This window comes from Elephas maximus, chromosome 2, assembly GCF_024166365.1.
Source record: "Elephas maximus indicus isolate mEleMax1 chromosome 2, mEleMax1 primary haplotype, whole genome shotgun sequence".
NCBI lineage: Eukaryota > Metazoa > Chordata > Mammalia > Proboscidea > Elephantidae > Elephas > Elephas maximus.
Genome location: NC_064820.1, coordinates 36,587,672 through 36,606,023, shown reverse-complemented (window position 1 = coordinate 36,606,023; position 18,352 = coordinate 36,587,672). Strand labels below are relative to the sequence as shown.

The 18,352-nt window shown below is 40.7% G+C and overlaps 1 protein-coding gene across 4 annotated transcripts in view; it reads left to right on the top strand.

Annotated features, from left to right (window-relative positions):
- Positions 1–18,352, top strand: part of DROSHA (drosha ribonuclease III) — a 138,352-nt gene that overhangs the window by 24,668 nt on the left and 95,332 nt on the right. For all 4 annotated transcript variants that reach the window (XR_007514375.1, XM_049861674.1, XM_049861672.1 and 1 more), the window contains exons 9-11: positions 6,084–6,164; positions 10,646–10,732; positions 12,662–12,748. Coding sequence is in view for 3 of the 4 variants with exons in the window: in XM_049861674.1 (XP_049717631.1) it covers positions 6,084–6,164; positions 10,646–10,732; positions 12,662–12,748 (255 nt within the window). In the remaining variant the exon portion in view is untranslated. The remainder of the gene's footprint in view (positions 1–6,083; positions 6,165–10,645; positions 10,733–12,661; positions 12,749–18,352) is intronic.

Here is an 18,352-nt window from a genome sequence, read left to right as displayed (position 1 = left end):
TCTTTTCAGCTTTGAAGTTCGGCTCCAAAGTGTAACCCCCAGAGCAGCTGTTCCTTGAATCGTACTTGCCAATGTGGGTAAATTCTGTGTTGGGAAGCAGGATAACGGCACTGCCTCATTAAACTTGCAGTAAACAGAGGGAGACAAATGCTGGGATGGGAGGAAAGGACTCGTAGGTCTATGTAAAAGCAGTTCACCTGGAAGGTGCCTTGCTGCCAAGCAGTAAACAATGTCTTAAGTCCTTCTGTAAGACTTCGTATTTCTTAATTGGTAACAGCCACAGTTCCTTTTAAGTTCTCTTCTTTGATGAGCATGTGTGACCTATGCAAATAATAGGAGGACATAATCATTTTTGTTTTTAATTACATCTTCAGCATGAGGTGATACATAATACAGAATAGTGTGTTTATAATAGATTTGTGTCTAAAAGAAAAATTACATACAGAAATGGTATCTTTAATGCACGTGAAGTTGTTAGATGCCGTCCAGACAGCTCCAATTCATAGCGACCCTAAGTACAACAGAAGTAAACAGTGCCCAGTGCTGTGCAGTCCTCACAGTCATTGCTATGTTCGAACCCGTTATTGCAGCCACTGTCAGTCCATCTTGTGGAGGGGTTTCCTCTTTTTTGCTGACCCTCTATTTTACCAAGCATGATGGCTTTCTTCAGGGACTGGTCTGTCCTGCTAACATGTCCAAAGTATGTGAGATGAAGTCTCACCATCCTTGCTTCTAAGGAGCATTCTGGTTGTACCCCTTCTAAGACAGATTTGTTCGTTCTTTTGGCAGTCCATGGTGTATTCAATATTCTTCGCCAACACAACAATTGAAAGGCATCAATTCTTTGGTCTTCCTTATTCATTGTCCAGCTTTCACACGCATACGAGGTGGTTGAAAATACCATGACTTTCGTCAGGCACAACTTAGTCCTTAAAGTGACTTCTTTGCTTTTTAACACTTCAGAGAGGCCTTTTGCAGCAGATTTGCCCAGTGGGATACGTTGTTTGATTTCTTGACCAGAATTCCATGAGCATTGATTGTGGATCTTTGTCAGTAAGTGCTTCAAGTCCTCTTCACTTTCAGCAGGCAAGGTTGTGCATCTGCGTATTGCAGGTTGTTAAGGAGCCTTCCTCCAATCCTGATGCCCTGTTCCTCTTCATGTAACTCAGCTTCTTGGATTATTTGCTCAGAATGCAGATTGAATAAGTACAGTGAAAGGATACAACCCTGGTGTGCACTTTGCCTGATTTTAAACCACTCAGTAACCTCTCATTCTGTTTAAACAACTGTGTCTTGGTCTATGTATAAGCTCTGCATGAGCAAAAGTAAGTGTTCTGGAATTCACATTCTTTGCAATGTTATTTGTAATTTGTTATGATCCAGTCAATTGCCTTTGCATAATCGGTAAAATATAGATAAGCAACTGTCTGGTATTCTCTGCTTTCAGCTAGGATCCATCTGGCATCAGGAATGATATTCTTTTTTCCACATACTCTTCTGAATTTGGCTTGAATTTCTGGCAGTTCCCTGTCAAAGTATTGCTGCAATTATTTTGGGATTATCTTCAGCAGAATTTTACTTGCATGTGATATTAATGATATTGTTTGATAATTTCCACTTTTTTTTGGATCACCTTTTTTTGAAATGGGCACAAATACGGATCTCTTCCAGTCTTTTGGCCGGGTAGCTGTCTTCCAAGTTTCTTGGCATAGATGAGTGAGCGCTTCCAGCACTGCATCCCTATGTTGAAACATCTCAGTTGGTATTCTGTCAATTCCTACAGCCTTGTTTTTAGCTAATGCCTTCAGTGTAACTTAGATTTCTTCCTTCAGTAGCATCGGTTCTTGATCATATGCTGCTTCCTAAATGGTTGAATGTGGACCACTTCATTTTGGTACAGTGACTTCGTGTATTCCTTCATTTTCTTTTGATTCTTCCTGCTTTGTTCAGTATTTTGTCCATAGAATCCTTCACTATTGCAACTCAAGGCTTGAATTTTTTCTTTCGTTTTTCTGCTTGAAAAATACCGAGTATGTTCTTTCCTTTTGGTTTCCTAACTCTTGGTCTTTGCACATTTCATTATAAAACTTTGCCTTCTTGAGCCACCCTTTGAAATCATCTGTTCAGCTCTTTTACTTCATCATTTCTTCCATTTGCTTTAGCTACTCAGTGTTCAAGAGCAAGTTTCAGAGTCTCTTCTGATGACCATTTTGGTGTTTTCTTTCTTTCCTGTCTTTTTAATGACCTTTTGCTTTCTTCATATATGAGGTCCTTGATGTCTCCCACAACTTGTCTGATCTTTGGGTATTAGTGTTCAGTGCGTGAAATTTGTTCTTCAGATAGTCTCTTAATTCAGGTGGGATATACTCAAGGTCGTACTTTGGCTCTTGTGGAGTTGTTTTAATTTTCTTCAGCTTCAGCTTCAACTTGCATATGAGTAACTGATGGTCCCTTCTGCTTTTGGCTCCTGGCCTTGTTCTGACCGATGATATTGAGCTTCTCCATCATCTCTTGCCACAAATGTAGTGAATTTCGTTCCTGCGTATTCCATCTGGTGAGATGTATCATTGCTGTTTATGTTGTTGAAAAAAGGTATTTCTAGTGAATAGACCCTTAGTCTTGCAAAATTCTGTGGTGCTATTTCCGGTGTCATTTCTGTCACCAAAGCCATATTTTCCAGCTGCTGATCCTTCTTTATTTCCAGCTTTTGCAGTCCAATCACCTGTTAATTATCAATGCATTTTGGTTGCATGTATGATTAATTTGAGACTGCAGAAGTTGGTTACAATCTTCGATTTCTCCATCTTTGGCATTCATGGTTGGTGGGTAAATTTGAATAATAGTTGTATGAACTGATCTTCCATGTAGGCTTATGGATATTGTCCTGTCACCGACAGCATTGTACTTCAGGATAGATCTTCAAATGTTCTTTTTGACAATGAATGCAACACCATTCCTCTTCAATTTGTCATTCCCTGCATAGTAGACCAGAAACCCTGGTGGCACAGTGGTTAAGTACTACAGCTGCTAACCAAAGGGGCACTGGGTTTGGTTTTGGTTTGGCATAGTAGACCATGTGATTGTCTGATTCAAAATGGCCAATACCAGTCCATTTCCGTTCACTAATGCTTGGGGTATCTATCTTCAAGCGTTCCATTTCCTTTTTGACAACTTCCAGTTTTCCTAGATTCCCCATTCGTACATTCCATGTTCTGATTATTAATGGACGTTTGCCACTGTTTTTTCTCATTTTGGATTCTGCCACATCAGCAGACAAAGATCCTGAAAGCTTTGCTCTGTTCAGATCATTAAGATCAAGTCTACTTTGAGGAGGCAGTTCTTCCCCAGTCATATCTGAGTATCTTCCAACCTGAAGGGCTCATTTTCTGGCACTATATCAGTGTTCCACTGCTATTTGTAAGGTTTGCACTGGCCAGTTTTTTTAGAAGTAGTTCACTAGGTCCTCCTTCCTAGTCTGTCTTAGTCTGGAAGCTCTGCTGAAACTTGTCCACCACGTGTGACCCTGCTGATACTTTAAACACTGGTGCTGTAGCTTTCAGCATCACAGCAACACACAGACACGGCAATATGAGAAACTGATATAATCGTGTTGGGCGAAGTTGTTAAGCATGTTAAAACATATAACCATTAAAAGATATTTTAAAATTTGTATTTTATAAATAAATTCTATGTTAATATATCCTATTTTAATATAACAATATAATTAATAGTTAATATAGTATTAACTGTTAATTACCATAAAAACCAAATGAAACTCATTGCCGTCAAGTCAATTCCAACTCACAGCAACTGTATACAACAGAGTAGAACTGCCCCATAGGGTTTCCATGGAACGGCTGGTGGGTTCGCATTGCCGATCTTTTGGTTAGCAGCCGAGCTCTTAATCACTGTGCCACCAGGACTCCATTAATTATTAGGTTTTTTCAAGTTAATGTAGAATGTTATTTTTTATTAATATATACTATATTTTATATCAGTTAGGATTGATGTAGTGTTAGTCATTACTATATTATATATAATTTAGTATAACAACTAATACAACATTAATTAGTATAGTATAAATATAGAACAGTATTCTACATTAATTTGAATCCTCATTTTCGTGTTAGGTGACAACTATCTAAATTTTTTTTCTTGTTATAATTAACATATTTAGAATGCCTGGCAGAAATGTATTTTGTGGTCCATTTCCTTCTCTGGGAATTGAGCAGAAATTTTTGCAAAATTGCCAGTGTATTTTCCACTTATTTTCACAAATCGATCCTGTATGTGATCTTTCTTAGAAAACAGCTTTATTGGTATGTCATACATATATCACATAATTTACACATTTAAAGTGTAGAATTCAGTGTTTTTTAATACAGTCACAGGGTTGGACACTCATCAGCATAGTCTGATTCTAGAGCATTTTTGTCTCCACTAAAAGAACCCCATAGTCATGAGCAGTGACTCCTCATTCCCTATAGATGTTCTTTTTCATTGACTCTTGTTCTCTTCTCTGTCCAGAAGCTCCTACCTTCGCTTCTGGTGTTTGTTATTAAAAGCAGAGATTTGCCTGACTTCTAAATCGTTTCACTAGTCTGTTGAATGTATTTGATTTTATGTCCTCTGTACAGTGGAGCCTTGTAAAGAACCCTTCTGACTAGGACCCCAGACCCTGGGAAAAGGCAGGAATAGAGGATGTGTGTCTGCTCGCCTGGAAGTCAGTGAGCACGAAGTGATTTTCCATGTTTTTCATCACAAGTTGTGACTGGCATCAGGAACGTGTTGGGAGTTTTGAAGGAATCTTATTACGTGTTTGCCAGCTGTTACTTGGTGTTAGATCTTAACGTGGTGTTTTTTTTAGGTAGTAATGTTATTCCTCTGCTATACCATCTGGACTTTTAGATTTCCCAAAAGGATGAAGTTTTTTACTTTGATATTTCATTTCAATGTCTTACGGAGAGATTTTCATTTATATTTTAATTGACCACAATGAGTTACTAGTCCCTAGAACTATGAAGAAATATGTATAGGTACATTTACAAAAATTAGTAACAAAGAGAGAAATGGAGTTTTGCCTTCCCACTCTCTAAATCTAAGCTCTGGTTCCCCTTTTCACTCAGTATTCTCATTTATTCTGGGTAAGCTCGTGGAACGGGTTTTAAGGCCCCTGAGGTTTTACCCAGTTCTGCCTGTTTGGTCGTCTCTCTCACTGTCTTCTACATAAATGATCCCTTTTAGATGAGTAGATAACAGGCATTCTTCCTTCTCTTCCTTTTCTCATGCCGGTGCCCCGTGTGGAAGAGTTGTCTTCTCTTCCCGCCCTGTCCAGCCCTTCACATTTTGTCTCTGAAACCTTCCCTCACCAGCTGCTGTAGCCCCAGCAGAATCTCTGTCTGGACTGATCTTCGCTTTGTCTTTTAAATTTCTGAGCCTATCATCTATGTGTTGTTTCTCCCACGTAGAGTAAATGTTCCTTGAGCACATGGACACCGTGCTGTGCACTCCCTGCCATGCTTAGCTCTCATCTTTCTATCCAAGAGGCATTCAGTAATTATTAACGTAGAGAATCACGTGGAGGTTGTAGCAGTAAGATGAACTCAGGTGAAAAAAACGGCATTACAAGTTTTTCTGACTCTGTGCTTCAGAGATGCTTTTAAGTTTCTGTTTTAAAAACATTCAATCTGCAGGTCACCTTCAAAGCATTCTTCGTGTTCCTCTAGAATATAAGATATGCTTTTCTTTGGTGAAAAAGTCCTTTATTCCTGAAATAAGAAACAGGGAAAGGTACTGAAAAGCAGTAGAAGATGGGGGCAGACGGTGTGCTGACACTGATATTTTCTGCTTGGCTGCACAGGTAACTCGGGAACCCAGCATTGCCATCCAGCTTCCCTTTATCAGACAATATAGACAGTTCGCAGCTTTATTGGTTTTGAAACATCCACTTAATCTTCTGACCATGACAGCTCGTCAGAGCTCTGGCACTCCCGACATTCAGGCCCACACAGTTTCTGTGGCATTGCCGTGTGTGGTGTGCATTCTGCCGCCAGTAAAAATGAACCGCGTTCTGTTTCTGACAGATGAATGACGGACCACTCTGCAAATGCAGCGCGAAAGCCCGGCGCACAGGAATTAGGCACAGCATTTACCCCGGAGAAGAGGTAACTGGTTGGGGATATTGTATTTCCAAGTGCTGAGTTGCTAGAAGCAGACAGATGCTATTGCTATCCTTTTCCCTGGAAATGAAATAATACCCTCCAAATGGTCTTTTCATGTTCTCTAGCAGTCTCTGTTACCGATAACTGTAGAGGAAAAAGTACACGATTTTGGGGGGAGGAATGGAAAATGTATTAAGAAGACTTGGAAAAATTTCCATGCTTCATGGTTTAAAATAGACAAGGTAGGATTGCTTGTTGTTTCCCGTTAAGTATTCTAAAACCGCACACATTGTAATAGGTTTTTTCATATTTTTATCATAAACGGTTATGAATTTCCCTGGAAAAATAATCTTATTAAAGTGCTATGTGAGAACACGTCCTTTCTTTTTCAGGGTATGTGAGGCAGCCGTTTGCTTTCTCCTTGTGCTTCTTCAGTGTAGCATTTGTTAGACTCACTGTCTTTTCTGAGTCTGTCGTTCCCACTCAACTAAGTAATAATTGTGGACACAGTTACCAGTATCCCCAGCCTCCCTGGTCTGGTGGGGACACTGTCAATATTGTCACATGTTGTCACGCTCTTTCAGTTATTTTCCTTCCTCCTCCCCTCTGTTATCTTTTATTTTTAGAAACTATTTTTATTAATCCTGGATTATCCCTTTACGATTCAGTGCATCGTGTTTAAACGTAGCATACATAAATCCTTAATTTCTATTTAAAACTTCTTTGAGGCCATAACAACTATTGGAATAAAGGCTATGAGACAGTGACTGATAATTCAAATCCTTGCCTCCCTTTTACCTCATTTGTGTTTCAAAGTCGGCAAGTGTAGCAAGAAATTGGGGGCAAGACCTGCACCTTGTGAGCTTCCATGCACGTGTCTCAGGTTGGGTCCTCTGAAAGCAGGGGCTCGGATGGAGTTTGGAGTGCCAGATGTTTATTGGGGATCAACACCTGTGATGAGAAGAGAGTGGAGGTAGGATTGAGCAGGGGGAGAAGACAGACTGTGCTGTGGGCCTGCTGAAGCCTGGTGTGTCTGGATTATCTTGCTTTGGGCTGAAATGCCCTTCATACCCCTGGGGTATGGGGATGAGCAATTTCAGTGGCTTCTGCTTGGCCTACCACACTATGATAGATTTTACCTCACAGGTCAAGGACCTAGCATGGAGTTGTGTTGTCTCTCAAGTGTGTCAATTCCAGTGATGCGTTCAGGGCCTAGCAGAATGACCATGGGGTAGATCTGTAGACCCAGTGGATTCACTGTAGGCCAGACCTTGGCCAGGGCTCCATTTACTACCTGGGGCTCCTATCCCCTGCTCTAATGGGATTTCTGGGTTCATGTATCTGGTCTTTGAGTATCAGTGTTGATTCACATGCTGTGTCTAACAGTCCTTGAACCATCCGGGCATTCTCTTTTCCCTAGTGTACTGTTGTCTTAGTAATTGGTCATAGGTCCCTTTGGGGTATTACAACCATGTTTACTTGCTATGGTATTACAGGGTCCTTCCCCCTGGGACCTGGCCACCTCTTTTATCAGTAGATTTAGTCTTAAACCTTGCTTCTGTCTGAAATTGGGCAAGGGATTGTGACACTTAATTGGAGTGACCTGCCTTCAGTTTTTTTGTTTTCCATTCTTGATTTCTTCTACTTGGTTCACACTAAGTACCCTTGTCTGTTTCCCATTTATTTCGTACCTAGGGTCTCCATGTTCTATGAACTCCTTCCATAACTCCTCCTGGGTCAGGCCCCACTGGCTATCACCCTGACACTGCTGGTCATAATAATTGTGTGACTTGGCTTTCTAGCAGTTTAGTCCTATCACCTGCCTGTCCATTGCTGTCATCCCCATTATTTCTGTCAGTGAGCTCAGCTCTGTGACTGCCTCTCTCACCATCAGACCTGGCTGCAAAGGAAGCCACCACTGATGTTAGAGATGCTGGTGCTCCTTTACCACCACCTTCCCTTTGACCTTGGTAAGTGGTGTGTCCTCTGGGCCCTCCCATGGAATCGGATTATCCGATATATTTTTCAGCTGTAGATTCTACATCCATTCCTGTGTGCTCAGTCCCTTGAGTCTTTTACTTTTTTTTTAACCACTGGTGCAGTGTTTTAGTTTTAACACAAAGAATAGAATAAGAAAATTTGATTCTGAAGTTATTAACATGAGATATTATTAACATAATTAAAGATTATTAAAAGATATATTAATAAAACATCACACCCATAGTTTTGGCTCACTGCTTTAATTCCTTGAGTCTTTTAATTCCTTCCTTCATTCCCATGGCAGATCTGGTATTTCACCTTTGCTCGGCATGGGCCATCATATTTCCAGGCTTCTAGGAGTTTCCTGGTATGGAGTTCCCAGCATCTCCTAGGATTCCTGAGTGTTGCCAAGTCAACAAATGGCTTCCCTAACCAATTTTCTGCTCTGACCCCTTTGATGAAGTACACCATGCATCTGATTTTATGCACACTCCTTCGGCTTCTGCTGGCTAGTTCTTGCAGCTCCTTTGAGATATAATCTCTTTCCTCCCAGCACCTCCCTAGCTGGTTTATGCTGTGTAAAAATCCCCAATGAAAAATAGGTCTAGTGGCCTGGAGGGGAGGTGAGATAGGTAGGGGTGTTGGGTGGGGATGGCAGTATTCCCTTGCAGGGTTGTCCATGGCCTCGAGCACAGGTGACTGCTTGCTCTTAAATAGGGAGGAGTGAGCCACCTTTGCAGACTTAGAAGGTTCGGACAAGTCTGGGGAGTCAAAGCTGAAATGTCCTCCTCCCAGATTTTCCTAGGCCCTGACTTTGGAATAACAGACCAGTTTAGCTACTCCAACTGATTGGTCTTGGCTTTCTCTGATTGCTCACTGGAGGAGATGACCTCCAAGAAGCCCTCTGGCTTTCACATCTGGTTCCCACTTGGCTCTTACTCCTCCTTAGCTGTTACATTTCTGTAGCACAGTGAGTTTTCTGACCAGTAGTATCAGCATCACCTGGGAACTTATTAGAACTGCTGATTCTTAGCCCTTGCCCCAGCAACTGAATCAGAATCTCTAGGGGTGGAGTGGGGCAGCATTTTGAGATGTAGCAAGCCCTCCAGGGCACACTAAAGTTTTGAGGACTGCCATAGGGCATCAGTGGCGTTTGGAAGTACTCACCCATCCCACTACTCTTAAATAGCTACTATTTCCTCCATAGCGTCAAACACCTGCTTTCACTGGTAAAAACCCATTGCCGTCAAGTTGATTCTGACTTATAGTGACTCTGTAGGTCAGAGAAGAGCTGCCCCATAGGGTTTCCAAGGCTATAATCTTTGTGGAAGCAGACTGCCACATCTTTCTCCCACAGAGTGGCTGGTGGGTTCGAACCACCAATCTTCTGGTTAGCCAAGTGCCTAACCACTGTGCCACCAAGGCTCCTCGTTTCACCTGTCACCTGTGCCAGGACTGTGTGTACTCCACCTACCACCAGTAATGGGATCTTCGTTGCCAGCTGGTGGTAAGTGATTCAGCTCCAAAGCCCCATCTTATCTCCTGCTTTCTTGGATCACTCCTGCTACCAATGGTTTGTTGCATGTTGGGTTTTCCAGAAGCAGGTGCTAACATGGAGCTTGAGGTGCATGACGCCTATTGGGGATCTTTACCTGTGAAAGGAAAAGGGTGCAAGCAGAGGGAGAAGTTGAACTGTGAGTCACCCAGAAGAGCTCTGCCACCCTGTTGGTGATCTGTGGAGTGAGTATTGCCCGTTAGAGTTGGGCTAAGATGGCTGGGACTTTGTACTTCTGCCTGGCTCAGTGCCTGATGTGGGCCTGACCCTGGCCGAGGGGGCTCTCTCAGCTGCCATAGACCCTGAAGGAGCAGACAGCTGGAGGGACAGTGAGTCCTTCCTTGAGGAGAGATGTGGTGGTGCATTTCCACGTCTGTCACGACTACTGAGTGAGTCCACTGATTTGTTTTTGTTTCCTTTCTGTTTTCTTTTCCTGTCAGAAGCTCCATACATACTTCTTGATAATCTGTTCCATCAGCCTTTCAGACTTGTTTTCTTTTGGCCCTTCCATAACTTTAGAAATCTTCTATTTTTACTCAGCGTATCTAATTGATTTTTTTTCCTATTCAAATCTACTGCTATTACTTCTGAGATTAATTTTCTTGTCTTTTTTGAGTTTATTTGGAAATATAGCTGAAGGTCAGTTACTTTTATTTTACAAATAAAAGGAAAATAGTCATAGGATTTTAGAGGTAGAAAGCTTTAAAATAGGGCATGTCTGGAGCCTTCATTGCAAGTGTGGAAATGGGTCGAGAACTGGTGATCGGCCAGCCCTTCTTTATTCGTCCCCTCAACGGTAAAGTGAAAATGTACTCTTCTTTCCTAGGAGTCTGTAAAGGAACACACGTAAACACCTCTTCTGTCAGATGGCATTCTGGCAAATAGTCTATTTTTGGATAAAAATATTTTGCTTCTTTACCTTTAAACTCATTTGTTTTTTTCTCCCCAGGCCATCAAACCCTGTCGTCCTATGACCAACAATGCTGGTAGACTTTTCCACTATCGGATTACAGTCTCCCCTCCCACAAACTTTTTAGTAAGTTCCTAACAGAATCAGATTTCATTTATTTCAAAATGCAAATAGGTTGTTGGAACTACTGATTCAGTTCTTAAGTGTTCTTTCATCTAAAGATATTTTTATGGTGATAAAATTGGGCTTTATCATAATGACTGTTTTTCTTTTTTTTGGCTTTATCTCGCTATATTTTTTTCTCATGTATTCTGTTGGTATCACACAATAGCCAGTAAATTATGGACACAGTGGGAAGAATGCATAGAACACTTCCACATTTCTTAAAAATCAGCAATCTCATGACTTGAATAGGAAAATCTATTACCTATTTATGACAATAATAATAATATCTAATATCTGTTGAGCATGTGGTATGTCCCAGGCACCATTCCAAGCGTTTTACATGTATTAACTTATTTAATTCTCCCAACAAACCTATGAAGTTGATATTATTTTTATCCCCACTAAACAGATGTGGCATTAGGCCATGCTTTATAGCTGAGGTGAAGTAACTTGCTCTGGAATACTCAGCTAGTAGGTGGTGGAGTGGTGATTTGAACCCAGGTAGTCTGACTCTAGTATATGTGCCTGTATGCTGTCCAACTAAGCTATGTTGCTTTTCATGGTACAAAATTTAGTAAGTTATTTGTATTATCAAGACATTTTGATATCATGATTGGCTTACTGACAATTATACATTTTTAACAACATTATTAAGGTATAAACATTCACGTACAAATTTTTTTGGGAACAGATGTTTTCGTTTCTCTTGGGTATGTACCTAGGGATGGAATTTCTGGGTCATGTGATATCTCTGTGTTTCATATTTTGAGGAACTACCAAATCATTTTTTGAAGTGACTGCACCATTATTAATCATTATTTGTTTAGAAGTTTTTCATTATGTTTAATTTAGACCAGCTTTGTTAAGTTACTCAATACAAACAAAACAAAGCCATTGCCATCGTGTCGATTCCAACTCATAGTGACTCTATAGGACAGAGTAGAACTGTCCCATAGAGTTTCCAAGGAGTGGCTGGTAGATTCGAACAGTCAACCGCTTGGTTAGCAGCCGAGCTCTTAACCACTGCACCTTCAGGGCTCCTACTCAAATAGAAGGTAACAATAATATTGGCAAAACAAATAATGTAAACTTGGATATTCTTCAATTTTTTTTAACCTTATTTTCTTCACATACACACATATAAATATTTAAAACAGAAATGTTGAATATCTGTGTTAGAAATGTGTCTTTTAGATCACCAATCTTGATAATTAGCTCCGTATATAGAATTTAAGAGAAAAAATGGTGGGCAGTAAGAGTGGTGTAGGAAGAGTGTCTCATGCTTAGATAAACATTGTATGCTCTGAGTACAAACTCAGTTTTCAGGCGATTGAGATCTTTGACATGATGTGAGAATTGATTGGTTGCAGCGTTTGGTGGCTTGGCTGCACCATGGGGAGCTGAGCTTGGAGCCCCTAGGGCTTGAGCTTCTGTCACCCTAAGGCCTGTCAGTGCCTTCCAGGCTGTCACTGTCTTGACTGGAGTGATATTGAAGCTTTTTGAACTTTGAACTTTGGAACGACTGTATTATTATCTTGTTCCTGTTAGAATTTCTGTTACTTCAGAAGAATAGTTCGGTAAGAACAGAACTGGTAGTATGGCAGGATTAAGTAAAACAAGTTCCTGGAGAATTTTGCTTTCATTTATGGCACCCACAATAAACATTCTTGATTGTCTCAGTACACAGATAACTATACTTAATATCTAAAGCGAGAGAATCCACCTGAAAGCAAACTTTTATATAAACTTTCCCCTATTGTTTGGAAAAACGTTAACGGAGTTGGCACAGTCCCTGTGCTTCTCTTGTTGTTGTTTTGTGTCCTGAGGGATTTCCGCACAGGCGAAGCAATTGTTTATTTAATTCCTGTTTGTGTTTCTGTTTGCTTTTAGACCGACAGGCCTACTGTTATAGAGTATGATGATCACGAGTATATCTTTGAAGGGTTTTCTATGTTTGCACATGCGCCCCTGACCAATGTAAGTATGCGCTGATTGGCCAGCTTCCTCTCTCCCTGCACCCCCTTCCTACCTTGCCTTCCCGTCATGCTTCCTTCTTTCCAAAAGTCAAAATAGACTTCCGTTCATCTGATTCTAAGTGACGTTTGCTGTGCGTCCCACTGCGTGAGCTGCCGGAAGTCTGTGGCAGCGTCTGCTGTAGTGTGTGTCAGGTGAGAGTGTGATATGTGTGCTAATGAGTCACAGGTTTGGTCCACATTAAATGGTGTCAGTAAACGTGTCAGAATAACCTGGTGAGAGTGTGAAAGATTGAAAAAGAAGGATAAACTGGAGTAACTTGCTAAAGCGATTTTGAGTTGGGTGTCCTTCAAAAGAAAGTTGGAAAGTTTTAAGGAGAAACTCTTATTTAGTCTGAGCAATAGAAAAGAAATAGAGCTGTTCAGAACATCTGGAGCCTGAATTAATTTCATGCAATTGTCTGCATTTGAATCCGGGAATATGTCTTCTTTAAGAGACTAAGTCAGACATGGTCTTTTAATATGATTCATGATATCCTTATGCAAGTATCAAGGCTGCTTTGTCGGTAATTGGTTCAAACAGAGGTTCTATATCTGTGAGTCATACTCTTCCTGTCTCAGCCCTGGCAGTTTTGAGAACTAATTCATTGGTTCCGTATTCCAGTTGGATATACGGTGAATTAGCTGGCAGCAAGGGTGGATTAACCAGTGAGCACAGTATGCACCGGCTTGTGTTGAGTGAGGTACACACGGACTTAATTGTATTTACTTGCTAACCTGTGGTATGCAATTTCACATGAGTTTCACCACATCTTTGACACGTTGGGGGCCAGGTGAAATTGTGCACTGTGGATTGGTGGGAAGACACAATTGGGCCCCTGTACCTTGCTTATTGGGTAACCCAGCCCTGGCCGGCAGCAGCCAGAAGAAGGAGCGTAGCAGTATACTTCACCCAGTCCAGACAGGGTCATAAAACTTGTTGAAATATAGGTATCATCTATCTGTATCAAAATAGAGAGTTCTTTAATCCTTTCTGGTTTGTCTGTAATTTGAAAAGCTATTTTGGTACTCTTTACTTAAAACATGAAATTCTGTTCCACTGGAGGATGAAGTAAGAATCAGATCGCTGCCTTATTTAAAAATTTTTATTAATTTATTTTTTGTTGTGCTTTAAGTGGACATTTACAATTCAAGTCAGTTTCTTATACGAAAACTTACACACACGTTATGTGACCCTAGTAGCTCTCCCTACAATGTGACAGCACACTCCTTCACTCAGTGCTGTATTTCCTGTGTCCACTCAGCCAGCTCCTGTCCCCCTCTGTCTTCTCATCTCGTCTCCAGACAGGAGCTGCCCACATAGTCTTATGTGTCTACTTGAACTAAGAAGCACACTCTTCACCAGTAACCTCATATGTCTTATAGTCCTGTCTATCTTTGAAGGGCTGACTTCGAGAATGGTTGCAGTTTTGGGCTAACAGAGAGTCTGGGGGCAGTGAACTCTCGCATCCCTCCAGTCTCACTCAGACCATTAAGTCTGGTCTTTTTACTAGAATTTGAGGTCTGCATCCCACTTTTCTTCTCCTCTATCAGGTATTCTCTGTTGTGTTCCCTGTCAGGGCAGTCATTGATGGTCTGTCATTTCTTTTTTCTTTCTAAGTAAACATGATTGCATAGTAGTGGTACTAACTTAAAACAAATTGTTTTCTTAATGAGATTTTCTTTTTTCACAGTATATTTTATCCTGGAGAATTTTTTTTTTTGAGACGATGACTACATTGTAAATGTAAAAATCATTTGATAATACGTAATTACATCTACCTCCAGGAAGACCATCTGCTCACTAGTATAGGAAAGGGAGGAATATTGGACTACTCTTGAATAGTCTTTATGAAAAGGCATTAGGAGCCTTTTGAATTTTGGCGGCTTGTTTGCTTGCTTGCTTGTTTTAAGGTCTCTCTTAGGCACTGAAACCCTTCGTTAAACACCAAATCTTAGAGTCTTAGAGTTGGGAAGGCCTATAGCAGCACTCTAGTGCAATTCCACCTGCCCACCTAATGCATTCGTTTTCACTCCCACCAGAGGGCTGCGAGCTTGAGAAGAAAACACAAGTAATTCAGCTACCATAAAAATACTTCACATGATCTATCATCTTATTTCTTAATTCCCTAGAAGCAATGTAGATCTTATTTTAACTTTTAGGTTCACCTTCATCAGTGAAGGAAGGCAGTGTGGCTTCAGAGAGGCCAGGGTTTAAGTATTAGTTGAATTCTGCTTACTAGCTGTGTGATTTGACATTTCTTTCAATCTTTGTAAGCCTTGGTTTTTGCCTCTGTAAGATCAGGGTATTAACTGTAGCAATCTCGTAGGCTTCTGTGAAAAATAAATGAGATGATGTTGTAAAGCGTGTACCATGGTACTTTGCACTTAATAAAAAGAAGAAACAATAAGTCCTCAATAAATATTGCTATCTCTTGTTTTGAAAAAGGTGTTAGACTTGGATTTGAATCTTTATCTAGTTCTTAGTATTTATGTTACCTTGGGCAAGTGACTCTTTGAGTTTTATTAATGATAGCTATGCTTTGGACTTTAGTGAGAAATAATTTGTTTAAAGTCTTCCAGCACAAGATTTGACAGAGAGGATGTTAAATCAATTGCAGTTATTACTGTTGTTATAACATAAAAAGATAAAACTCGTTGCCCTCAAGTTGATTCCAACTCACAGCAACCCTATAGGACACAGGACAGCTGCCCCATATGGTTTCCAAGGCTGAAATATTTATGGAGGCAGTTGTTTGAACAGAACAAATACAAATACAGATACTGTGTGGTTTAAAATCAGGAACGGTGTGCATCAGGGTTGTATCAGTTCACTAATCAGTCTGTATGCTGAGCAAATAATCCGAGAAGCTGGACTATATGAAAAGAACACACCATCAGGATTGGAGGAAGACTCGTTAACCTGCGATATGCAAGTAAAACTACCTTGGATTTGCTGAAATCAAAGAGGACTTGAAGCACTTACTTATGAAGATCGAAGACAGTAGCCTTCAGTGTGGATTATACCTCAATATAAAGAAAACAAAAATCCTCACAATTGGACCAATAAGCAACATCATGATAAATGGAGAAAATATTGAAGCCGTCAAGGATTTCGTTTTACTTGAATCTACAATCAATGCCCACGAAAGCAGCAGGCAAGAAATCAAATGGCATATTGCATTGGGCCAGTCTGCAACAGAAGACCTTTTTAAAGTTTTAAAAAGCAAAGATGTCACTTTGAGGACTAAGGTGCGCCTGACCCAAGCCATGGTATTTTCAGTCGTCTCATAAGCATGTGAAAGCTGGACAGTGAGTTGATGCTTTTGAATTATTGTGTTGGCGAAGAATATTGAATATACCATGGATTGTCAGGAGAACGAACAAATCTGTCTTGGGAGAAGTAACAGCCAGAATGCTCCTTAGAAGCAAAGATGGCATGGCTTTGTCTTATGTGCTTTGGACATGTTATCAGGAGGGACCAATCCCTGGAGAAGGACATTACACTTGGTAAAGTAGAGGATCATCGAAAAAGTGGAAGGCCTTCAGTGAGACGGATTGACACAGTGGCTACAACAACGGGTGCAAACACAGCAACGGTTTTGAGGATGGTGCAGGACTGGGCATTGTTTCGCTCTGTTGTACATGGGGTCGACTCAGTGCCACCTGACAACAACAACAACAACAACAATCTTTACAGAATCAGACTGCCACTGTTTCTCTCTCAGAGTGGCTCTGGGCTACTTAACCACTGCATCACCAGGGCTTCTTAAAAGATAGAACTACAAGATTTCTGACTTTTGCATATATTTTATTTAAATATTCACATTCCCAAAACTTGATAACTTTACCTAGTAATGCAAGGATAAACCCCATCATTTATCTTAGGGTTGTTGATAAAACAAGTTGAGTTTTAAGCTGAGCGTCATACCAAAAACAAACCAAACCAAACCGAGTGCCGTCGAGTTGATTCCGACTCATAGCGACCCTAGAGGACAGGGTAGAACTGCCCCCGTAGAGTTTCCAAGGAGCGCCTGCCAGATTTGAACTGCCGACCCTTTGGTTAGCAGCCGTAGCACTTAACCACTACGCCACCAGGGTTTCCGAGCATCATACAGTTCATAGGAATTAGATCCATCAGAGGCTTCTCGAATGCGAAATAGCCTCCCCCCAAAAAAGAATTACTAAATCACTTTACTGATCTGATTCATTTTCTTGATAGAGAGGGAACATCAGCAAGAGGGGCATGCAAATGACAGCAATGACGGAATCTGCACCAAATCTAGTTTTGACAAGTTCTCTTAAGGTCTTCTTGAATTGAAGTGGGGTGATAGCCTTGTTGGCTAAGTACAGAGAATTCAGGCAGAAGTTTATCCTTTTATAAAATATATTTATAAAATAACTTCAATGTTATTAAGGACTTTGACAACATTATTAAAGTTATAAAAATATACCTATTATTTAATGTCCTGTTCATCTTCAGAATCATAAGAAAGTACCTTGATCATTTCCTTCTCACCTGAGCTGCCCTTCTATTTTCAGTGGCTTTCCTGGGCCCTGGATTTGGTCATTTGGTGACTGGAGGTAGTAGAGTTTGAATATAAAAATTTAGGCAGGCTTTTTTTTTTTTGGGTAGAATGAGATAGAAATTAGTGTCAGCATATGATATGGGCTCAAGCATAACAATGGTCACGAGGATGGTGCCGGACAGAGCAGGGTTTCGTTCTGTTGTACATAGGGTTGCTATGAGTCGGAAGTGACTCGACGGCACCCAGCGACAACAACAACAGCATGATATTGTTTACTTTTAAGTGTTCAACTTCCTTTTAAGAAATGATAGTAGGCATTCATGTTATTTGATGGCGTTGACAGGGAGCTGTTTCGGTGATCTTTGAAGTAATGCAGTTCCTTGGTTGACTAATATGTAGTGAAATAGTAACTTCTCTTTGAGTCTTAGAGAGAGATCCGTGTTTGAGTAAATACTGAGGCTCTGCCTTTCCAAATCTGTGCATCTGAGAAGGGTTATAGTGGCATGGATAGAAGCTGAAAAGAAAATAATGTATATAAAGAGAAGAGTGAAAGAAGGAATTCTAAAAAGTGATTTTAGTTGATACGAGACAAGAAAATGACTGTACTTGCATAAATCACCTAGCACAGTGCTTTTGGCATGGTTGCAGTGAGTAAAATTTGCAGTTCTGCTCTTTTTCTGCTTGCTTCTTGAGTACTTCCAAGGGTCCTTGGTCCTTTTTTTTCTCCTACATATTCTTTTCCTGAATAATTGAATCTCACCCATGTTTTGTGCCCCCATGGGTATGCCAGCCCCCACCAAATCGATATCGATGGGTGTGATGTATAGCTCTGTGTTTCACACTCACATTTCAGATTGCTCTGTTGAACACCTCTCCTTCCACCTGTGCAAAGCTGAACTCTATTGTCTTCCCTGAATATGGAGTTTGAAGTACTCGGAGGACATCCTCTTAAAGTTCTGCTTTTGTATTAATGCCGTCGTGACCTACCTGGGCACTTAAGCCGGAAGCCCAGAAATTGTCCTGTTTTTTCTTCTCTCTCA